Here is a 25,049-nt window from a genome sequence, read left to right as displayed (position 1 = left end):
CAAGGAATTGTCCAAACAAGTTGGACTAAAGACCAAACCAATGAAGAACAGGGGGATGGCCCGATTAAAGGCCTTCCACCCAGTCCAAAACAATCCTAATGAAAGGATTGGGCGGGCATTGATTCGGTAAAGGGAATAACAGCCCCTATGCAAGGGGTAGAGAAAAGCAAGCATAATTAATATCAAAGCAAAAGCTTTAGAGAAAGGGTATGCAAGAGAGAATGTTTTTTTTTTTTTAAGAGAACGTGAAAAAGAAATCTTAAAGCTAAGAAAAAAAAAAATCAAGAAAATGTAAGCTTCACAACTGAAGCCAAATCCGTTATAAAAACCTCAAAAACACCCCAATGCTTTGTTCAGTCTTTTCTCCTCCTCCAAGCTTCTCTTTTTCTACGCAAGAGCGGTCCTCCTCCAAGCTTGAACAATCTTTCCTCCATCTCTTCTAAAATCAGTGTGCTATTTGCAGAACACTTTGCTCCATTTTCAGACATCCAAAGAGCTCAATTTTGAAAAAAAAAATAGCAGGAGAAGAGAAGATTTGGCTTCCATTTTCGCATCGGTCCAAAAACTCCGTTTTCGCGTTTTCAGAGTGGTTACAAATTTAAAATCCGTGTGTCCGAATTAATTTTTGAATTAAATTCAAAGGATTGCTTTGCAACAGACAAAAGACATTTGTGCGTAGCTATAGAATTGAATTTTTCAACAAAAAATTTATGCTAACATGAATTTTCTCAATAGTGCCACCCACTTCAACATGGTATCCACAATGAAAGTGACATTTTGCACCAGTGCCATTGCAATTTATAGAGGTACAAAAGAGAATAGCTTGAACTTGAGTATATGATCCTGTTTTAACTCAATGAGACTGAATATATTTTAGTCAGAATATAAATAACAAGTTTCAAGAACAATGAAGCATAAAGGGCTCCTACAATGGGATGCCTTTAGGTTGCATTATTAATGTTGTTATGTAACCTTTCCCAATAGCAGTAAAGGCAGAGTTCCTTCCCTCAGTAACTTGTTCCCCTCAAATTATGAATAGGAAAAAAAGGAAAAGCACTAAAGGGAACTGCATAGTGGAAGTTTTACCTTTTCCTTTTTCCTGTAAGCCAATCAAATATAACGGGCTAAAAAATTCCTCTTACAAAGAATTCCAATCACCTTGAGATCAGAATACTTTCCATACTCCAAAACAAAACCCAACATGAAGAATTAAAAGGAACCAGACAATCGAAACTAAAACCAGCTTGTATTCATATAATGTGGGTATAGAAACTTCAATCAGAGAGAGTTAACATTCAATGAGAATCTCGATTACCACTTGCACGACCTCTACTCTGTCCCAGCCAAAAACTACCATTATATTTATTGGATTTTAATTTAATTAGAATTTTTAAAAACACTTAGAAAGTGAAAATGAGTATAGAGAAGTGAGAGTGTGTAAATCATCACTCCTTAAATTATATCAATTATATGTTTGATGAATTCTCGCATTCTATTTTTACAAACTCTAATAGTTAACATGACTATTAAAATCATCATTAGATCAAAATTTAATAGTAATTTATCTTAAGTTTGATAATAATTTAAACTATGAATTAATGATGAATAACAATTTTTTTTTTTATCAACCATGAATTACAAGGCAGGAAATAAATAAATAATCAAAAGAAGATGGAAAGGAAAGGCACTGAATTTAATTGTCACTATCACCGTCGAGGAGGAGGAGGAGGCTCCCGCCTTCCAAACAAGTCGCCGTCTGATGCTTATTGGAAATAGATAGATCATTCTCAACAATCATGAGGGTCTTCTTTTTTATGTCATACCAAAAGAATTTCTTCTTCAAGCTGTCCTTCTTCATCAGAACCTTTTCGCCGTCCTCTGAGAACACTAGTGAGCATGAAGTCATAGGCAGCGTCCAAAGCCGACTCCAACTGTTAGCTACCCCGTACTCCTTCATAATCCAAACGTCAGTACCGGCAAAAATACAGAGCGATCCTCCCAAAACCTCCAAACTCACTTTCAAATTTACATCAAACGGTTGAAACGGAATCGTTTGCACTCCAAATTTCTCGGTGGGGAGATCGAACGCGAGAAGGGTCCATGGACCCGATTCCCTCTCAACCAACCAATGGAAAGCACCGTTCAAGAAAGCCGACTCCGACAAAATAAATGACTCCTCCTCCTTGTAAGGCAATTGATCTTCTACTCTTCTCCAAGAATGCGCTTTCAGACTATATACCTTAACTTCAACGGCCTCGAGCGCCCAATCATCAGAATTCAGAAATTGCCCGCACTCAATCCTTAAAACCTTGTAATCGTCGTTGACTGGATCATACCCGAATGTTGCATGGAGTCGCAGCTTGTGGGTATCGTCTACAGGCTCAAAGGGTAACTTCTTGTGTTTTTTGATTAATGGGTTCCAAATCACGAATTCATAATCACTGTCGCCGATGCAATCCAAGCAACCGTGTTTTTGGATGCAAATCAAGCCGTTGCAACAACCTATCACTGAGGTGTGGCTGAGGTTTCCTGGACGAAAGAATGGTGGGAAGATCTTCACGGGCTTGCCGAACCGGTCCCCGTTGGAAAAGTCTACCAAGTAGTAATCCTGTGGAGGATGATCATCCTTCCAGTCACATGATTCCACAACGAGACTGCGTTGTGTGTTGGTTTCGGCATGGATCTTGATGAAATATGGGTCGGTGATTAGAGCGAGCCATGACTTGGAAACGCACTGGAAACGTAGAAGAGGCTTGACGGGTAGTAGAATAAGTATTTGGGTGATGAGCTCTTCCGCAAGTATGGACATGAGGCTTGAATTTCGTGAATATGATGGGTGATTGATTGAATTTGCCTCTTTTTGATTCTCTCTGTATATTCGCTCTCTGTTTTATTTTGTTTTTGTTTTATATAGGATAAGGTCGGTTGCATAGAGAAATCATTCTCCTACTTGGAGAAGGAGAAGGAGAAGGAGAAGAAGAAGGAGAAGGAGAATTGATAGGCTACCAGAATTATTCCCGCAATAATATACAACCTATATTGACCCTTTAAATCGGTGGCATGTTTGGGTATATTTAATTTTTCAAATATTGATTTTTAGAACAAATTCTATTAAGATCTTATTAACTTTTTCTAATTTTGTCTCAGCTTTTGTAAACCATTCAAACATAATTTCAAAAAACAAATTTTATCGGTATTCATAATTTTTCAAAAAATCGCACACTCAAACAAACTACGTAAATTTTGAACCTACAAATTCAAAACCCCAAATTCTCCTAATTTTGAACCCACCATAAGCATGCATAGAAACATGCATGAACCTAATTTGTCCAACAAAAATAGAAGCATAACTCAGAATGAAAATTTATACGATTCTGAAATAATGAGAAATACCAAAACATAATCTATAATATAGTTTTCTCGACATATTCCAATAAAAATAAGGAGAACAAAAAAAAAATGCAACCAAAGACTTGTTTAGCCTAAAAAAAAATTATTACGAAAATGTAATTATACAAACTGCATATTATTCATCCATTATGAATTACAAGGCTCATAAGAAGATCATGTTATGCATTGAATTTAATTGTCACTATCACCATCGAGGAGAAAGAGGCTTTCCACACAAGTCATTGTCCAATTGTACTTACTAGAAATGTGCTCAACAATCGTGAATGTCTTCTTTTTAATGTCATACCAAAAGAGTTTATCATCCTCCAGCAGAACCTCTTTGCCATCCCTTGAAATTGCTAGCGGTTGGCGGTAGAAAAAAGTCGCAGGCACCATACAAAGCCGACTCCAACTGCTCGTCACCCCGTACTCCTTCATCATCCAAAAGTCAATATCTCGTGCCTGAGTATATGCAGACACACATAGCGATCCTTCCAAAACCACCAAATTACCCAACGAATGGAGTTTGAACGGAAGCGTTTGCACTTCGAATTTTTCGGTGGTGAGATCCATTGTGAGAAGAGTCCTTGCTCCGGTTATACTCTCAACCAACCAATGAAAAGCACCGTTGGTGAAAACCGGTTGGGGCGAAGAAATAGTAAATCGCTCCTCGTAAGGCAATTGATCTTCTAGTCTTCTCCAAGAATTTGCTTTCATACTATATACCTTGCTCCTCTTGTCGTATTTCAGACCAACAAATTTGATAATCTTTAAAAGCTTGTAATCGTTGTTGACCGGGTCATACCCAAATGCAAAATGGAATCCATCTCCTAGCCCTCCTAGCCTGTGCTTTTCCTCTACAGGGTTAAAGGGTACTTTTTTGTGTTTTCTGATTGATGGGTTCCAAATCACAATTTGATCATCATGAGAACCATATTTGCGGTTGCAAAAGAAGACGATGCAAACCAAGCCGTTGCAAAAGCCTGTCACTGAGGTGCGGTACTTGACGTTTTCTGAACGGTATAATGGTGGGAAGATCTTAACAGGATACCCTAACCGATCCTCGTTGGAAATCTTAACCAAGTTGTGTTCCTCTGGCCAACGATTCCACTTGCGTTTCTTCCCAATGAGAATGCGTTGTCTGTTGGTGTGGAGATGCATCTTTATGAAATATGGGTCATTGATTAGAGAGAACCATGCCTTCGAAACGCACTGAAAACGTACCAGAGATTCAGCGGGTAGTGTATAAAGTATTTCGGCGATGAGCTCCTGCGGAAGTATCAGCTTTTTTCGGCGACTAAATTCCACCGATCTTCTTCTCTTTTTGCGGTTTCTCAACATTTTTATCAATTGTACGTACCTCCGAGAAGAAAGAAAACAAAAAAAAAATTGTTCTCTGTTTTTCACTCCTTCAGGCGGCACTGAAAACACGCCCAAACACAATTTTCTGTGTCGTGCGGCGCTCCAAAAACCAAAGATAGGTTTTTCTCTCTACAGCCATACGGCTCAACCAAACAATAGGCTCTCTCTTTATAGAAGCTTAAGTCGGCTTAAAGCCTTAAACTAAAGGTTAAACACTCTTTTAGTGGTTGAGTTTTGGAAATTTTATTTTTTATTCTCTGAATTGCAATTTACCTCACAGATGATACTTCAGTTTTGAAAAATGACCGAATAAGTACCTCGGTTAACTTCTCCGTCCAAAAACTAATGGACCGCCACATGTTAACCTCAGAGGTTGACGCGTAGCACTATATAAAAAAATTAAAAATTAAAAATTTTAAAAATAAATTAAAAAATAATAATATTAGAAAAAATATATTAAAAAATTTTAAATTTTTTTTGAAAAAACAAGGGGTGGCTGCCACCCCCCTTGGCAACCATGGGGGTGGCTCAGCCACCCCTTTTTTTTTTTTTTTTTCCAATTTTTTTTTAAAATTTTTTTAATATATATTTTTTAATATTATTATTTTTTATTTCATTTTTAAAGATTTTTAATTTTTTTATATAGTGCCACTTGTCAACCTTTGAGGTTGACACGTGGCGGTCCGTTAGTTTTTGGACGAAGAAGTTAACCGAGGTACTTATTCGATCATTTTTCCAAACTGAGGTATCATCTGTGATGCAAATTGAAACTCATGAATTAAAAAATAAAGTTTCCAAAACTCAAAGACTAGTGGAGTACTTAACCCTAAACTAAAAATACAAAACCCAAAAGGATAAGTAAAAAAGCAGTGGGGGCGATGGCCAAAAATGAACCAAGGGGCGGGGGCCACGTGTGCAATAGTCAAGTCACACGGGAACATAGGGTGACGTAGGGCTATAAAGAGCCAATTTCACAGGGTTGGGGAACAAAAAAGTTTTTATTTTTTTTAATAGATGGGAACAAAAAGTTTAGAAGTGTCCATAGAGTGTTTGTTATAGAAGATATTCAAGATTTTCTACAGGAATTTCAGTTTTGGAAAACATGTCATATTAAACGGCAAGGAAATGGCTGCTCACACTTTGACACAAGTAGAAGCGCATATGTTATGTATTTATTAAGTGTTGCATGTGGCACATATGTTATTATTTTGGATATAATTATTATATTAGAACAAAATGTTATTATTTTTATATATTGAGGTTATTTAGTCAGCTTTGATGCGTCATTCTTAAAGAAAAATTATATTCCGCTACTAATTTATAACTCTGATGAGTTAGTAATGTCACATGGAAATCGAAAATTTTTCACTTTACGTTTACTGTAAAAGCGGGGTGTTACATCGTCGGCTGTCCACGCACCACCAGCACAGTGAGCACTCATCAGGCATCGTGAGTTATCTGCTCTCACTTCTCTGTAGGCTCTAAATCTCTAATATGAATTTGCCTTGAAATTTGAGGCTTTTCTAAGAAAAAAAATCCGTTAGTGACCATAAGAATCTAAGGGAGGAGAAGATAAAAAAAAAAAAAAAAAAAAAAAAAAAAAAAAAAAAAAAAAAAAAAAGAAGAAGAAGTAAGAAAAAAGCGTGAGGATATGTAAGGTTGAAGAGAGTTTAGAGAGAAATATAATTTTTTTTTTTTTTTTTTTTTAAAAAAAAAAGGAACGAGAGGGTGGGCTGATGGGGGGCGTCATGCGTGGGACCATGGATTGAGGAGATTTTAATTAGGGTTAAATACCTTTTTGGTATCTCTGATTTGAAAATTTTATTTTTTGGTACCTCAGTTTCATTTGTTTTCACAGATTGTACCTGGATTTTGGGAAAAGACGAAAATAGTACCTCCGTTTTTTTTTCAACCCTAAGAAAAAAAAAACGCAGTACTTGAAAATACCGAGAGGCGAGAGAACTAAGAAGAAAGGCTTTGGAAACACCACGAGGTCCACGATCTGGTTGTGCATCCACCATCGACTGTCCACACACTGCCAACACAGTCAGCACTCATCAGGCAACGTGAGTTATCTGCTCTCACTTTTCTACAAGCTCTAAATCTCTAATATGATTTTACCTTGAAATATGAGGCTTTTCTAAAAAAAAAAAAATCCGTAAATAACCATAAGAATCTAAGAGAGGAGAAGATAAAAAAGAAAAAAAAAAAAAAAAAAAGGCATGAGGATCTGTAAGGTTGAAGAGAGTTTAGAGAGAAGAGGAGAATAAAGAGAACTGATATTTCCAAGAAGATAAGGAGAAGGAGTGAAGAACCACTTAACATCGATTTAACCTTCTTTTTTTTTTTTTTTTCTTTTTTCTTTTTAAAAAAAGGAATGAGAAGATGGGCTAATGGGGGGCGTAAGGCATGGGACCATGGATTGAGGAGATTTTAATTAGGATTAAATACTTTTTTGGTACTTGTGGTTTAAAAATTTTATTTTTTGGTACCTTAATTTCATTTTTCTTAATAGATGGTACTTGATTTTTGAGAAAAGACAAAATTGGAACCTCCATTTATTTGTTTCGTCCAATATTTAATGGTCTGCCACATGTCAACCCTCATGAGTTGACACATGGCACAATATAAAAAAAAACTTTGAAAATTAATAAAACTTAAAAAAAAAATATTAAAAATTCAAAAAAAAAAAAAAAAAAAAAAAAAAAGGTGGCTTTGGGTTAGCCACCCCCATTTTGGCCAAGGGGGAGCCTCAATCACCCCCTTAGGTGGCCTGGGGGCTAGGGTGGCCGAACCATCCCCATGGGGGTGGTTCAGCTACCCCTATGGCCTTTAGACAAAAAATTGGAAGAAAAAAAAAAAAAAAAAAAAAAAAAAGAAGAAGAAGAAGAAGAGGAAAAAAGGGTTTTGGCCCTTGTCGGCCACCACCAATGGCCAAAAAGAAATATATATATATATAAGGGTTTTCGCCATTGGGGGTGGTTCGGCCACCCCAGGCCGGCTGATCTGGGGTTGGCCGAAACAACCCTATGGGCCATGGGGGTGGTTCAGCCACCCTCTTGGGCTAAAACCCTTTTTTTTTTTTACAATTTTTTCTTTAAAGGCCATAGGGGTGGCCAAACCACCCCCAGCCTCCCCCTTGGCCAAAATGGGGGTGGTCATTTTGCCCAAAGGGATGGCTCAGCCACCCATTTTTTCTTTTTCTTTTTTTAAAGTTTTTAATATTTTTATTTTTTAAGTTTTATTAATTTTAATTTTTTTAATTTTTTATATTGTGCCACGTGTTAACCCTCATTAGTTGACACGTGGTTAACCGTTAAATATTGGACAAAAAAATAAGCAAAACTATCAACTTCATCTTTTCCCAAAACTCAAGATCTGTAAAGAAAAATGAAACTAAGGCACCAAAAAATAAAGTTTTCAAACCACAGGTACCAAAAATATATTTAACCCTTTTAATTATTGAAGGAATGTCTCTGAAAGGTCCTAGATTCTAAGATGGGGCGTGGGAGTGTGGGACCGTGGCCATTGGAGACTAATTGGAGTTTGATTTTTTTTTTTTTTCTTATGTGTTTTATTTAATATGTTAACACGAATTAGGTGCTCTGCAATTTCTAGATTATTCCTTTTCTTTACAAGTTTGAAACTTCCTTGGGGTTTTAATTTTAGATGGAAAAAACTCATTCAAATTATATTGGACTTTTTTTTAATTATTCTATTAAATTAATATTTGTGTTTAAAATAAGTAATAGATGTGTGGATTGTGTTCCATCATTTATTCTTCTAATTTATCATTTGTTTTTATTAGTTTGCAGTATTCAGTTAGCACATTATTGTCTTTGATTTATTTTCAATAAATCCCTCAAGCTCAAGATAAAGTTGATTCACTGAAAGGTGCTCATATTTCTTAGACCCTATTAATTGTGCTTAGTTTATTTGTTAAGTAGTTTACATTTTTTTTGTGTTTACTATTTTGGCTAGATTAAGATTTTTAATAGTTAATTTGAATATTAGATTTTTTTTTTTCTAATTTGATGGGTTTGATTTGGTTAATTATAAGTAAAAAATTCTAACAAAGATCTTATATTTCTAGGTACTTTTCTGTTAATTTATTAATCTATAAATTTTTCTTACAGCTTAGAAAAACATGAGCAGACAAAAAACAATCGATTCATTCTTTAAGAAAAAATATGCCAATCATTTAAAGGTTGATAGTGATATACTTTTAAATAGACCGTTAGCAACGGATCTTAATGCTTCAGTCAGTTCAGTGACTGATGAACGACTTTCTAAATGTCTAAGAATCCTTCCTGAATAAATTTTTTGGCCCCCCCCACCAAAAAATTCATGGCTCCTCCCCTGTATGTATTGTTTAAATCTGTTAAATTACAACTTATCTTAAAAGCTTAAGTTTATAAGAATAGATAAATTTAATCATTTAACTAATACTTGAACACTCCCCTCACGTGTGGGCTTAAACTCTCTTTTAATATGTGATGCCCAACATGTGAAATTTTTAATTGAAATGAAAGATAAATAATTTAGACAAGGTTCAAACTTAGGACCTATGTAATATTATGAAAGTTAACACCCGTATTTACGATCATTTTAAATGTGATACTTCTGTGTAATAAATATAACAAAATTAATATAAAAATATAATTATGCTCTTCTAGTCATTTTTTTCAAAATAGAAAAAACTATATTGACTGAGAGTCGTGCAAGATAAACGGTTTTAAATGAGATAAAAAAAAAAGTGAAGAATTTTCTTTTTGACTCTGACTAGTTAGTGGTGGCCATGACTAATTGACTGCCTGCCCAAGCAACAGCCATGGCTGAGCACAACCTAACCACAACCATGATTGGATCGATCCAACTACGTCATGTTGGCTCGTGCCCAACCATAGTCGTGATTGAGTCGTGCCTAGCCGTGACGACTTGGTGACCTAGCCACGACTTCTGATGTCCATTTATATCCTTCCAAATGGACATCAGAAGAACACTAAAATGAAGTCTAGCATTTTTCTTTTCAATAAGATCTTATAAAGAGTAGGATTTGAAACGAAAACTTAGAGTCTTTCCATCTTCTTATCTTTTTTTTTTTTTTTTGTTCATGTATTTTGTCTTTGAACGTTGGACTTAACTTAAGGCATTCAATTTTGGTAATTAAGGCATTCATAACTTTTGAGACTTTCCATATCTTTTAAGCATTTATTTTATTTTTTTCATTCTATTTTGTCTTTGAACATTTGACTTAACTTAAGGCCTTCAATTTTAATAATTAAGACCTTCATGACTTTTGAGACTTTCCATATCTTCTTAGCATTTATTTATTTATTTATTTTCATTCTATTTTGTTTTTTAACGTTGGATTTAACTTGAGGCCTTCAATTTTGGTAATTAAGGCCTTCATGACTTTTGAGACTTTCCATATATTCTTAACATTTATTTATTTTATTTTATTTCATTCTTTTTTTTGAACTGGATCAGTACTCTTTTATTAAATCTCCCAAACAGAATTAGGATCTAAGGATTGATTCCTTAGTTACAATATGAGCAATACTCCTTGGAGTATCCTCTAACCATGTCTCATTTACATTACTAAAAGCTGCCTCACATGCTAGAACATGGGCAGCTCCATTAAAACTTCTATGGACATAAACAAAATTGGAATTTCTGCACTGTTGCCTTACAGAGGCAATACTTTCTATAAAATGCCCAATTCTGGATAGGTGTGGAGGTTGGGAGTCGATTTCCTTAATTACCGTCTGCGCATCACCCTCGAAAACCACATCATTGAAACCCACTTCAATGCAAAATTGCACCGCGAACAATGCTGCCATAGCCTCAGCAGTGAGTGGATCCGTACGTAAACATCTAGATACACAACGGGCCCCCAACACCATCCCATAATCATCCCGAGCTACCAGACCCACCCCTATACGACCATCCCTCTCATTGATGGAAGCATCCCAGTTGATTTTCACCGTGCCTGTCAATGGGGGTTGCCAGGTTGGAGTCACAGGAATTTGGGCGCCATTTGTTTCACCACAATCCCTATTATCCGTAGTAAGTGGAATATTATTGCAAGACCGAAACTCCTCCAGAGACACCACTGCCGATTTATATACTTCATTTGGGTGAATAAAATTTGCCTCAAACAACCATTTGTTCCTACGAAACCACACTCCCCGAGCAACCATAGCAAAAAGCTCCACCCTTCCCTTATCAAATTTAGATATAACATACCTTAGCAGATGATTGAAGCTGTTTCCGTCCCAATCGCATTTTTGAAAATTTGAAGCATCTCCTCCCCACACGTCTTGGGCTCCCGGACAGGTCCACAACACATGGACTGTGTCTTCCTCTTCCCTCCCGCAAATAGGACATAGAGCATCCTCAACCACCTTTTTATGCTTTAAGTTCATCTTTGTAGGCAAGAGGTTATTGCAAGCCCTCCAAAGAAAAACTTTGACCGGGTTAGAAACATGAAGAGACCAAAGGGATTTCCAAACGTCATTTTCTTGAGCTGCATAGGAACTTTGTCCTTTGTTGGATGCCTGTAGTTCCACCCCCAAATGGTAGGCACTTCGGACTGAGAAAACCCCATCCTTTGTACTTTTCCAAATGATCCTGTCCGGAGGGAATAGAGGGCTCAAAGGGATGTTTAGAATAACTTCAGCTTCATCTGGAGAAAAAATAAACCGCACCAAAGTAGAGTTCCAACCCGATTGCTCCTTATCAATCAACATTTCAACCATTGAAGTGTCCTCCATGCTATTTATAGGAGTTTGGACAGCATGGGTTATCGGAGTTGGCAGCCAACGGTCACCCCAAATTTTGATACTTCTACCATCTCCCACCCTCCAAATCAGCCCTTCTTTTAACAGCTCTCTGGCTCCAAAAATACTCCTCCAAATAAAAGACGGCCGGTTTCCCAAATTTGACTCCAAAAAATTTGAAAACGGGAAATACTTAGCCTTTAGAATCTGAGCCGTGATAGAAGAAGTTTGTGTAAGGAGCCTCCACCCTTGTTTAGCAAGTAAGGCTTTATTGAAAAGCCTAAGATCTCTAAAACCAAGACCCCCCGTAGCCTTTGACTTCCCTAGCTTCTCCCAATTGCACCAATGGATTTTAGATGATTTCTCCATATGACCCCACCAAAAGTTTTGCATCATCCGGTTCAGCTCCATGCAAAGAGAGTTTGGAAGTTGAAAGACACTCATTGCATAGGTAGGAATAGCTTGTACCACTGCCTTCAACAAAATTTCCTTCCCGGCTTGTGATAGAAACTTTACCTTCCAATCCGAAAGTTTTTTCCTTACTCTCTCCACAATTTCTTTAAAAGCTTGACCTTTGTTTTTGCCAATCCACACTGGTACGCCCAAATAGGAATCTAGGCGGCTAGCTTCCGATATCCCTGAGAGGCGAACAATCTCTTCTCTTCGGGCTAAGGTAGTATTCCTACTAAAGAACAATGAGGTCTTTTGCAAGTTCAACTTCTGGCCCGATCCAGCCTCATAGACTCCTAATATTTTGATAAGCCTTCGCCATTCAACCAAGTTAGCTTTACAGAACAATAAGCTATCATCTGCGAAAAACAAATGGCTTAATCGAGGCCCCATAGGAGATGTAGGCACACCTGTGATAAAACCCTTATCCTCCGCTTTAAAAAGTAAAGAGCTCAACGTCTCAGCGCACAATAAGAACAAATAGGGAGATATTGGGTCGCCCTGTCGGAGTCCTCTCGAAGGTTTAAAGCAGCCTACCGGATTTCCATTTACAAGCACTGAATAGGAAACCGAGGTCACACAAGCCATAATCAGCTCAATCCATCTGCTTGCAAACCCCATCCTTTGCATAGCTGCCTCCAAAAATTTCCACTCCACCCTATCATAGGCCTTGCTCATATCTAGTTTTAGCCTCATAAAACCAGTCTTATGCCACATACGATTTTGCATTGAGTGCAGGGTCTCATAAGCTGCAATGATGTTGTCAGTGATCAAGCGCCCCGGGATGAAAGCACTCTGCGTATAGGATATGATATCTGGAAGAATAGACTTTAACCGGTTCGCTAGAACTTTAGAAATAATCTTATAGATGACATTACAAAGACTAATAGGTCGAAAATCTGTCACACTAACAGGTGAACCAATTTTTGGCACTAGAGCTATGTAAGTAGAATTTATGTGTTCATCCAGTACACCAAAATTCAGGAAAAGTAATATTGCCTTACAGACCTCTTCATGAATGGTGCTCCAATTCTGTTGATAGAAACAAGCTGAGAAACCATCTGGACCCGGGGCCTTGGTTGGAGCCATTTGATTAAGAGCATTTGTGATCTCCTCCACCGTGAATTCCGCTAGCAACTTTTGGTTCATTTCAGGTGTCACCTTGCACTCCAAAGCTTCTACACTTGGTTCCACGTCCACGGCATCCCCTGCTAGAAAGAGTTCCTGGAAATAATGAATAAAAGCCTGCTCAATGTCCCTCTGGGAAGAGCAGTGAGTTCCCTGCTTGTCTTTTATCTCCACAATCTGATTTTTCCTCTTTCTTTGGTTGGCACACATATGGAAAAACTTAGTGTTTCTGTCTCCCTCTCTGAGCCAAGATACCTTAGCACGCTGCTTCCATTTCAACTCTTCCTCTGCTAACAGATCATTCAGTGCTGCTTTAACCGGGGCTTCTTCTTCAGACTGTGCCGGAGGATCCTGAGCTTGTAAGGTTTGGAGTTCGGCATACTTGTTTTGCACCTGGACAACAATGTCTGATTTTTGTTTTCTGACCCATATCTGAAGAGTTTTCCTGCAACCATGGAGCTTTGACTGAAGCACCCTCCACTTATTTGGATGGTATTGATTGAGACCCCAAGCTTGTTTGATTAGCTCCTTGTGTTCTTTGTATTTCACCCACCCTGCTTCAAATCTGAACAAGCGAGACTTCTGCCATTTAATATCCTGCGACCTTGAGAGTGTGACCAACAGAGGATTATGGTCCGAGCAGTGTCTGGGCAGCACTTCCACATTTGCCACATTGAAAAACTGGGTCCATTGATGGTTTGCCAGTACACGATCCAGGCGTTCACAGTTAAATTCTTCACCACTCCGATCATTGCACCACGTGAATTGAGGTCCACAGAAACCCAAATCATTTAGACCACTATCTTCTAGAGCTCTTTGAAAGCTTTCCATTTGGGAAAATGGCCTAGGAGGACCACTCAACTTTTCCCCATTCGACAGTATTTCATTGAAGTCCCCCAAGCATAACCACGGCATTGGCGATAATAGTGATAAATGGCGAAGCAGAGCCCATGCCTCAGGGCGGCGAGCAGTCACTGGATGGCCATAAAAACCAGTAAACTTCCAACACATCTCCCCTGCTCTACGCTGAATGACAGCGTTAATGTGTCGACGACTGTAGTTTTGAATCTCCACCTCAACCGAAGAATTCCAAAGCAAGATCAATCCCCCACTTCTTCCTTTACTATCTACCACAAAAGAGTTGGAGTACCACAATTTATTCTTCAAAAATTCTGCCTTTTGACTCACTAGTTTGGTTTCCATAATGAAAACCAACTCGGGTTTCTTAATTCTCACCAGGTGGGTGAGAGTACGAACTGCCCGGGGGTTCCCAAGCCCCCGGCAGTTCCAACTTAGAATGATCATTTGGGGAGGCGGGGCTGATTCGCAGCCACCGCCTGGACCCTCAAGGAGGGCGTTTGTCCCACCTCCACCATTTTCTTGCCCTTCTTTGAAGGATGATCATCCCCCCCAGAAACTGGATTTTGTGCCTTCTGTTTCCCTTCCCCTGGGCCATCAGAACATACCTGATTGTTGCTTGACTGAAGCTGACGAGCACGTTTCTTCCACCGAGTGTAAACACCAGGTGTTAGAACGTTCTGCTTAAGCTCTGTTTTTGGAGGCCCCGAGTTAGCCAGAACCTTCGAGGTAGATGGTGATAATCCACTTTTAGGGGCTGTAGTGGATAAGTTCCCTTTAGGTTTGACAACCCGTGGAAAATAATTACCTGTTTTTGGATCTTTGGCCAAGTCCAAAAGCTCCTCCTCAACAGATTCCCATACCATGCAGCCCAAAGCCTCATCCCACTGGCCCAGATATTTAGAAGGTGATTTGCCACTTGTCTCCCCTTTTGCTACTACAGGAACGCTTGTCTTATGCATTGACTGCTTTGGGTACGTGGCAGCAGAAACCATATTTCCCATAGAGACATTTTTACTATGCTGATCGCGGGATCCTCGCTGTTCAGAATGATTGGAAACGTCCTTTTCGACAACCTTCCAAACCGTTGTCTTTAATTCCTTTCCCCCAACTCGTGCCTTCTTTCCTTTATTACATGATTCCTTCCTAACATTTCCACGCCAGCTTTCATTCTTCATTTGTTCCCCTTCATTATTGCTCCGTAACGTAGGTGTGGTTGCCATATTAGTCTTCTCTGTAATCAACGGATTTGACTTCCGTAACGTATGCATGGGCCCCGCTCCTGTCGACTCATCACCTTCTGATGACAGTGAGTCAGCCTTCTGATTCGTCGCCGGTCGTTTTCTGGTGCCGGAACAAGCGTCTTCATGGTGAGACCCTTCCTTGTCGAACTTCCCATCTTCAGTTCTGAGTATATTGAAGCCACCACCTAGTCCCTTTCTCGTCGGGAAATTTGCCCTCAACCAATGACCATATGGTGTCTCTCCCCCATTTGATCCTTGCATTTTCTCTCCAACTCTAATACAACCATGGCGCCCATGACAAATAACTCCACATTGGAAACGGAATTTCGGAAGCTTTTCATATTTGAAACCAACCCACGTAGACCCAGATTGGAGATGGAGTAACCGACCTCGAGCCAAAGGCTTTGAGAGATCCAAATTTATTTTCACTCTTAGAAATTCCCCCCACCCAGCTTCTTCATCATCTACGTCTACCTCCTCAACCTTCCCCACTGTTGATCCAATCTTCCACCCCATTGCCTTCCCCATACAAGCTAAAGGAAGGTTGTACATCCGTACCCAGAAGGATTCATGGTCGAAACTCCACTCAGACGGTGGTCTTAACCCATCAAAGTCTGCCAACGACACTAAATTGCCATCAAAAAGCCAAGGTCTCCCAGCCATAACTCTCGCTTTGTCCCCCGAAACTTCAAACTCCACAACAAACTTATTCTCCCCAAGCATACTGAATTTGACAATTCCTTTCGGCCTCCAGGCCCTTATCAAAGGAACTCGCAAAAACTCCTTCGGAACAATTCTGTCCGAGATCAACTTTCCCACAAGACAATCCTTCCCACGGGACTCCAAGGGCACAATCTCTGTGGATTCCACAGAGACCCCCAGGTTTTCCTCCTCCAGCAACGAGAAATTTCCCCACATGGCCGTAAGTTCATCCGCCATTCCCGAGAAGTATTTTATTTCATTCTATTTTGTCTTTGAACGTTGGGCTTAACTTAAGACATTTAATTTTGGTAATTAAGGCATTCATGACTTTTGAGACTTTCCATATATTCTTAGCATTTATTTATTTTTTATTTTTTTATTTTTATTCTATTTTGTCTTTGAACATTGGAGTTAACTTAAGGCCTTCAATTTTGGTAATTAAGGCCTCAAGAGTCAAACTTTTGTGACTTTCCATATCTTCTTAACATTTTTTTTTTCATACTATTTTGTCTTTGAACGTTGGACTTAAATTAAGGCCTTCAATTTTGGTAATTAAGGTCTTCATGACTTTTGAGACTTTCTGTATCTTCTTAGCATTTTTTAATTTTAATGCATTTCTTAAATTTATTTTTACCATAATTTTGGGCCTTATTAAAGTGTATTGATGGTAATTAAGGTCTTTTTTTTTTTTTTAGAAATAATTTTATTTTTTAATTGAGGGCCTTATTAAATTGGAGGCCTTGGGCTTTAGCCGGCCGCCTAATCCGCCTAAGGCTCCAGCCGGCCCTGCTAAGGACGGACTTGTAATCTCAGCAACTAAAAAATTTTATGGCATGAAAGACCAAAAGAGATCGAGAGAAGGATTTTTTTTTATTTTTTATTTTTTTTTTTTAAACTTTCAAGCTCCTGCATCCTCTCCTAATTTTTCACGTAAGACTGACAATTTTTTATACGACCTACAAACCCAACACCTTCAATCCCATTTAATTAAATGGATCGAGTTAGGGTTGACCTATATATATAGTCTTATACCCATGCTTCGATATGACCCGCGAATTCGACACGAACCTAATACAAAATTAGATGGTTAGGGTTGAGGGTTTTGACACATTTAATTAAATGGGTTGAGTTATGATTGACTTATATAGTTTTATACCCATACTTCGACACAACCTGAACTCAACACACAAACACAAATTGACACCAGCCCCTAGTCTCACACTCCTCTCCCTCTATATTCTTCTACTTTCTCCTTCTTGCATCAACTCTCTCTCTCTCTCTCTCTCTCTCTCTCTCTCTCTCATTTGTTATGTTCCTTCTCCTTTCTTTCAATCTCTATCTCTGTTTCTCACTCTCGCACCAAATAGATCATTGAAACAAACTTAGAAATACCAACTCTTACTATTGCCAACCTGCCAGAATTGTTCCGGCAAGATACAGCCCATCTTGACCCTTTAAATCCTATATTTTGATCCTATAAATTCAAAACCCTAAATCCACAAATTCCAATATAGTTTTCTGGACATATTCCATTAAAAATAAGAAGAAAAAAATGCAACCAGAGACATCAAAAGCTTTTGCTACTTGTTTAGCCAAAAAAAAAAAAAATCTTATGAAAATATAACCATGTAACTCCATTATGAAGTACGGATCCGGCTTCTATGCTGTACTAAAAAGTACTACATAGATGTTGTAGTCTAAAACAACACAATTTTAGAGTCTTAGACTATAGCACGCCTTAACAGCAGTTATTGCTTAGTGGGAGTTTTATAATGCATGACTTAAAATAGGGCGGCGTGAATGGCGTGAGTTGAAGGACTAACTCTAACAGCACTGTTTTTTTAGCGGCTCAAAAAGAGAGAGAGAGGAAAAAAAGAAAAAGAAAAAGAAAGAAAGGGTTACAGCTCACCAAATTCAAAGAGCTTTGAGTATATCCTCAGCTCCACTGAACGTAAACGCACCGCCCTCCTCCAAATTCAAGACCTTGACGACCTCATCTTTGGCCAAGAGCGCGTACCTTCGTGATCTCACGCCCAACCCCACGGGGCAGAACTAGAAAATTTTGTTTGGGGTGGCCGAAACTAAAGACAATAAGGCATATCACTATGAGTGAGAGCTCTATGATCCAAAAAGTCTTGTCATACCTTCATCACCACCACCACTTTCATGAGGCCCACCTGGTGGTGGTGGTAGTGGAATTCAAAATACCACCAAATGCATTTTCAAAAGAAATTCTTTCAAGCCTAGTAGAAGAAGATAGAGCTCATCATGTCCTGACAAAGAGAAAGATGAACAACTTAGGCGGCACCAAAGACTTGCTCCAATGGTTGGTACTGCTGAGGAATAAGGGCTTGTAGCTTGATTCCGAAAAGGAGCCAAAGCCATGGGCAAACTGAGTGGCCACCTCTCCGAGTGAAGACAAATTCAAGCCAAACTTCTGTTTGTTTTTTAATATAAGCAATACAAGGGAAAGGAATGGGAAAAATTCAAGCAATGACATGTGAGTTTGACAGATGGGCATATATCAGAAAGTCTTACCAGTTTTTTTTATGGGTGAAATCTTGTTTTGTATTCAATGTTTCGCAGAGAGAAAATTTGGGGGGCCAAGACAAAAATCTACAAGGCCTTCGTATAAAATTGCTTTGGTTATAAGAAGTTCAAAAAATTTAGGGGTTGCCAAGGTCCCCCCAACCAACAATGGAGATCCGCCCTTGCCCACGAGCTGACGGGCTTGTCACTCAAATCAAGCTCGCACCCGATGGCTCTGGTGAATTCGTCGTTCCCATCGGACAACAAGAGCACCTTGTCGTTGATATTGAGGTTCTCCTTTCAGGCTTTCATGACGAAGGCGTCGTTTACCGAAATGCAAGAGATGTCGACCCCTTTGGCCTTGAGCTCCTTGGACTTGTTAACGAAGCCCGACCAAGAGGTGCTTCTAGGAGCAGGTGGGGGTGAAGGCCGTAGGGACCACAAAGAGGATGGCCTTCTTGTTCTTGGTGAGGTCGGAGATGGTCGTGGTCTGGAGCTCGCCGACAAGGTCGAGAAAACGCTGCTGTTAGTTTTGGAGTTCCTTGTTCTTCGTTGGTTCAATGGATGAACTGGTTTGTTTGTTTTTTTTTTTTTTTTTTTTTTTTTTTTTTTTTTTTTTGAGCTACTAACAAAACGGTGATGTTAGAGTTAGTCCTTCAACTCATGCCATTAAGTCATGCATTATAAAACTCCCACTAGGCAATAGCTGTTAAGGCGTGCTAACCTATTTTAGACTACAACATCTATGCGGTATTTTTTAGTACCGAATAAAAGCCGGATCCATGAATTACAAGGCTCCTTGTATGCATAAAGGGAAATAAATAATTAAGTGATCATGGAAGAGCATTGAGTTCAATTGTCACTATTGAGGAGGAGGCTTCCCATACAAGTTGTTGTCCAAAATTTAATGGAAATATGCTTATCATTCTTAACAAGCATGTGTGTCTTCTTTTTTAAATCATTCTCAACAATCTTACGTGTCTTCTTTTTTATGTCATACCAAAAGAGTTTCTTAGAGTTGTCTTCCATCAGAACCTTTTCGTTGTCCTTTGAAAACCCTAGTGGCTGGTGGTAGCGAAAAGCCATAGGCATCGTACAAAGCCGACTCCAACTGCTCGTCACTCCGTACTTTTTCATTATCCAAATGTCAACGCCTTGTGCTTTGGTATACGCAGAAACACATAGCGATACTATCAAAACCTCTAAACCGATAATCCGTTGCAATTTGAACGGGACCGTTGGCATTCCAATTTTCTCTGTGATGAGATCGAATGCGAGAAGGGTCTTTGCTCCAGTTGAATAACTCTTAACCAACCAATGGAGAGCACCGTTAGAGAGAGCCGACTTCGAAGAAATATATGACTCCTTGTAAAGCCATTGATCTTCTACTCTTCTCCAAGAATGTTCCTTCAGACTATATATTTTAACTTCAAGGGCCCTTGTAGGCTCATTCCATGCATATTCCAGAGATTTCAGAAAATCAACAATCCTTAAAACTTTGTAATCGTTATAGACTGATTCTTACCCGAATGCTAAATGGATTCCCACTAGGTCATGCCCGCAAGGCCGGCTCTTCTACTAGGCGACTTAGGCGGTCGCCTAAAGCCTCCAGTGGAAGAAGGCTCCATAAGTCAGATTTCTAAAACATGGAAAAAGGCCCCTTAGGAATGTTTGTGAATAATAATAATAAGACCTAAATATATTCTACAACAATTTTGAAAAAGAAAAAAAAAAAAGTGCATTATCTCTTATTTGCAGGAAACTTTTAGCTTCCACATAAAAATTAATCATCAAAGGCCTAAGAATACAACGATTTCCAAAAAAAAAAATAGCGCATTAACACTCCCTTAGAAACTCTCACAAAAAAATGTGTATTCAAATAGTGCATTAACACTCCCATAGAAACTCTCCCGGAAAAATTAATTGTCAAGTTAAAAACACAACAGTTTGGCACAAAAAATTAAAAATTAAAAAAATTAAAAAGAAAAATAAAAATAAAAAGAAAAAGAAAAAAGAAGTGTATTATTTCACCATCTTCCTCTAGAACTCCAACAGAAAAATCAAATCTTAGAGGCCCAAGAACACAAATCTTATTCTCTAAACTCCAGCAAATAACAAAAACCATTCCTTAAATGCTTTACAATTTTCTCCAGCATCTAGGCGATAAAGGCCCAAGACCACCGCTAAGAGCTCATCCGCTTGACCAATAGCAACCTCTGGAAAACTTCGCACCCATTGACCCAAGGATCGACTCAATTTCAAACACTAGTAAGCCCTTTCTTCTTTTATGCTCCGTTTGTTTCGACGTAAAATGATTTCCGTCGTAAAATGATTTCGACGAAATCATTTTCAGAAAAAATGATTTTCTCGAAAATATTTTTCGGTGTTTGGTTCGCACGAAAAAATTACAAAATGCAAAAATAAGAGTTTGGTAATTATCGCCGGAATCTGGCAACGTCCGGTCGCCGTTGCCGGATTCCGGCGAGAAAGTTGACCGGATCCGGCCAAAATGGCCGGAATCTTCCGGATTCGGCCGGATTAATGGCCGGATCCGTCCAGATCCGGCCGGATCCCGGCCGTTTTGGCCGGATCAATACCCGGATCCGGCCAGATCCGGCCGGATCAATACCCAGGTCCGTCCAGATACGACCGGCTTGGCCGGAATCCGGCGATATCCCGGCCGGAATTTGGTCTGCCGGTGCCGGATTCCGGTACCGGCAGAATTCCGGCGCCTGATTCCTGCACCGGCAGAATTCCGGTGACCTGATTCCGGCGCTGGCAGGTTTCCGGCGACTGGAAGTTGTCGGACTCCGGCGCCAACTTGATCCCGATGACCGACAATTGCTAAATTTTAACGATCGGATATCAAACATGCGTGTAAGGACGAAGAGCTTAATTTCGGAAAACGATTTACGGTTTTAAAAATCGTAAATCGTTTTCCAAAAATTAAAGAAGATTTTACGGTCAAACCGAAAATGATTTTCGTTGACTGTTATTTTCGCCCCAACCAAACACAGGAAAATGCCGAAATCATTTTTCAGAAATCATTTTACGCCGAAACAAACGGAGCATTAATTTTTTTTAGCTGTTGTGCTGACTGCTGAAAGCTTGAAACTATGGGTCATGGCTGTTCGTTTTTATAGATAAGTACTTTCTTTCATCATTTCAATGTCTTTTTACTGCAAACATATGGCTGTTCACAACCACACCCATTTTTATTTTTTATTTTCACTTTATCCTTTTTGTTAACAAAAGCTGAAGTATGGTAAAAAATTAAAGACAAAACAAAAACTTAAGTAAAACGACTGTATTGTGCCTCCCATAGTGGAGAATAACTTTTAAATAAGTATAATATAAAAATTAAAATTATTTATTAAATATTTAAATATATATATATTAAAAAAAATTTCATTTAAAATTATTGCCTTAGACTCCAAAGTAGCTTGAGCCGGCCCTGCATGCCTCTATGTAGCCTGTGCTCACTGTCTACAGACTCACCGGATAATTTCGTGTAATTTCCGATTGAGGGGTTCCAAATCACAATTTCATAATAATACTTGCGGATTACATGAATGGTTTCTCGAACACGTAACGAGATAATTTGTTAGGATTTGAGGGAACTTAGACCATTTAGATTTGTTAAAGGGAACCTAAACCTTTTCAAACACAATGTTTGAGATTAAATTTGCATGCTTTAGTATCCATCAACAACTCTTTAAATAGATATTACAACTGGACTCCTAACTTGAAATTAACTCTTAGAGATAACTCTCCTAGATAATCCCAACGTAGAGATACCCACTAAATTAAAGATAGAGATGACTACTAACACAATCCCTAACTCATGAAGATAAAAGATAGACTCTACTCAAACTTAAATAACCGCAACAATTGAAAGACTACAATTATCACTACGGTACTCTACTCAAAGTAGGAGACTCAATGATAAAATGGTGGAAACATCTCCTACTCAAAGATAAAGTAGGAGACTCAATGTTAAGAAACTATTTTTCAAGTGTTGCAATTTGGTGTTTGGAGTTCCTGACGAACATTTACATCGTATGATCATTGTATGAAGCTATATGTTGACTGGTTTCTCTTTTAACCTTTCATTCTTGAAAGTTGACCACACTTAATGTCATATGGGCAGCATTGTGTGCTATAAGGATGATAATTAAGAATGTGCCAAACCTGGCGAAATTTTTTTATAAATCTTGCTGTAACATTTTTTTAGATGAAAGAAAGCTTTATAGATCCAAACACCAATACAAAATCCCACCAGAAACAGGAGCAAACTATACACAGGGCAAAGGAGATCAAATCCGTCCCACTAAGCCCTTACAACGGACAACAAATTCTACATGTACCAGGGCAAATACAAGCCCAAAACAAGCCTAGCAAGGCAACAACAACAAACAACACCAATAAAAAAAGAGTATATTGCATTCTGCAGAACCGTGTAGTGTAACGGCTACTAGCCGTTGAAAAGGAAGCAACAGCTACTAGCCGTTACTCGGTAATCTTGCTGTAACCACTACAATATATATATATATACACCCAGGCAGCATCATTCTCTACGACTACCCCATTGGTACCATTATAGGTTTATGCTGTGACAGTATTGGCAGCATTATTCTTTTCCTGCAAAAGCTTGAAGAGATCGAGAGATTACAACTTCTTGCCCCTATACTCATGTAGCATTGCTTGCAGGAGAAATTTAATGTTCTACTTTACAAAAGAATTTTTTATCAGTCCATGATTAAGTAATGTCACAGCACTAGAATCAGTGCTTTCCCTTGATTGATGGTCAACATGTTAAGTTGTAATTTGCATTAGGTTTGCATTTGACGGTATTATTCTAGGGAAATATTTATGCAAAAAAGTGATCTACAAGGCTAAGCTTTTAGAGTTTTTTTATTGTAACAAGTTGTTTATATCATTAATGTAACAAGTTTTTTTCATTTATTCACAAGCAACCCAAAATCAAATCTTTTTCTTTACCGGCCATGCATATAAAAAACCCTAAAAGCTTAGGATGTTCTAGAGGCTACTAGAATTATTCCCTCAATAATATACAGCCCATCTTTGACCCTTTCAATCCTAAATTTTGAACCTAAAAATTCAAAACCCAAGTTTTCCTAATCTTGAATCCACAGCAAGCATGCATAGAAACAAGCATTAACTTAATTTGTCCAACAAAAATAGAAGCATAACTCAGAATGAAAATATATACAATTCCAAAAAAAAACGAGAAATTCCAAAACAGAATATAGCTTTCTCAAAATATTCCAATAAAAGTAAGAAGAAAGAAAAAAAAAAAAAATGCAACCAAAGGCTTGTTTAGCCTAAAAATAAAAATTCAAAAAAAATAAATTATAACGAAAATTTAATTATGTAAAAACCACATATTATTCATCCATTATGAATTACAAGGCTTATAAGAGATCATGTTATGCATTGAATTCAATTGTCACTATCACTATCGAGGAGAAATAGGCTTTCCACACAAGTCGTTATCCAATAGTACTCATTAGAAATGTGCTCAACAATCGTGCATGTCATCTTTTTAATGTCATACCAAAAAAGTTTATTGTCCTCCAATAGAACCTTTTTGCCATCCTTTGAAAACGCTAGCAATTGGCGGTAGAAGAAAGTCAAAGGCACCGTATGAACTCGACTCCAACTGCTCGTCACCCCATACTCCTTCATCATCCAAACGCCTGTAGCCTGATTAGTGTATGCATAAGCACAGAGCGATCCTTCTAAAACCATCAAATTACCAAACGAATGGAGTGTGAACGGAAGCGTTTGCACTCCAAATTTCTCGGTGGTGAGATCGAATGCGAGAATGGTCCTTCCAGTTGCACTCGTAACAAACCAATGAAGAGCACCGTTGGTGAAAACCGATTGGGACGAAGAAATAATAAATGGCTCCTTGTAAGGCAATTGATCTTCTATTCTTCTCCAAGAATGTGCTTTCAGACTATATACCTGAACTTCTTCAAGGCTCTTTGTTTTGGATTCCGGATCATCAAATTTCACAATCCTTAAAACCTTGTAATCGGTGTTGACTGGGTCATACCAGAATGCTAAATTGAGACTATTGACTCGCACTCCTTGCTTGTGCTTATCGTCTACAGGCTCAAAGGGTACTCTTCTGTGTTTTCTGATTGATGGGTTCCAAATCCCAATTTCATAATGAGAACCATATTTGCGGTTGCAAAAGAAGAGGATGCAAACCAAGCCGTTGCAAGAGCCTATCACTGAGGTGCGGTACTTGACGTTTTCTGAACGGTATAATGGTGGGAAGATCTTAACGGGATCCCCTAACCGATCCTCGTTGGAAATGTTAACCAAGTAGTATTCCTCTGGCCAACGATTCGACTTACGTTTCCTCCCAATGAGACTGCGTTGTCTGTTGGTGTGGAGATGCATCTTTATGAAATATGGGTCATTGATTTGAGAGAGCCATGCCTTCGAAACGCACTGAAAACGTACCAGAGATTCAACGGGTAGTGTAGAAAGTATTTCGGCGATGAGCTCCTGCGGAAGTATCAACATTTTTCGGCGACTAAATTCCATCTTCTTCTCTTTTTGTACAAAG

At 38.6% G+C, this 25,049-nt stretch overlaps 3 protein-coding genes across 3 annotated transcripts; all 3 read right to left on the bottom strand.

Annotated features, from left to right (window-relative positions):
- Positions 1-1,591: 1,591 nt before the first annotated feature.
- LOC133874037 (F-box/kelch-repeat protein At3g06240-like) lies at positions 1,592-2,893 on the bottom strand. The gene has a single exon (XM_062311867.1). The coding sequence runs from the start codon at positions 2,807-2,809 to the stop codon at positions 1,694-1,696; it is 1,116 nt and encodes a 371-aa protein (XP_062167851.1). The 5' UTR covers positions 2,810-2,893; the 3' UTR covers positions 1,592-1,693.
- Positions 2,894-3,425: 532 nt separating this feature from the next.
- On the bottom strand, positions 3,426-4,885 carry LOC133874256 (F-box protein CPR1-like). Its single transcript, XM_062312134.1, has one exon. The coding sequence runs from the start codon at positions 4,729-4,731 to the stop codon at positions 3,583-3,585; it is 1,149 nt and encodes a 382-aa protein (XP_062168118.1). The 5' UTR covers positions 4,732-4,885; the 3' UTR covers positions 3,426-3,582.
- Positions 4,886-21,067: 16,182 nt separating this feature from the next.
- LOC133873180 (F-box protein CPR1-like) lies at positions 21,068-25,006 on the bottom strand. The gene is made up of 2 exons (XM_062310909.1): positions 24,053-25,006; positions 21,068-21,289 (listed from the first exon to the last, which is right to left on the bottom strand). The coding sequence occupies exons 1-2, from the start codon at positions 25,004-25,006 to the stop codon at positions 21,068-21,070; spliced, it is 1,176 nt and encodes a 391-aa protein (XP_062166893.1).
- Between the last annotated feature and the right edge of the window lie 43 nt (positions 25,007-25,049).

This window comes from Alnus glutinosa, chromosome 7, assembly GCF_958979055.1.
Source record: "Alnus glutinosa chromosome 7, dhAlnGlut1.1, whole genome shotgun sequence".
Classification (NCBI taxonomy): domain Eukaryota; kingdom Viridiplantae; phylum Streptophyta; class Magnoliopsida; order Fagales; family Betulaceae; genus Alnus; species Alnus glutinosa.
This window is presented reverse-complemented; position numbering and strand designations above follow the sequence as displayed.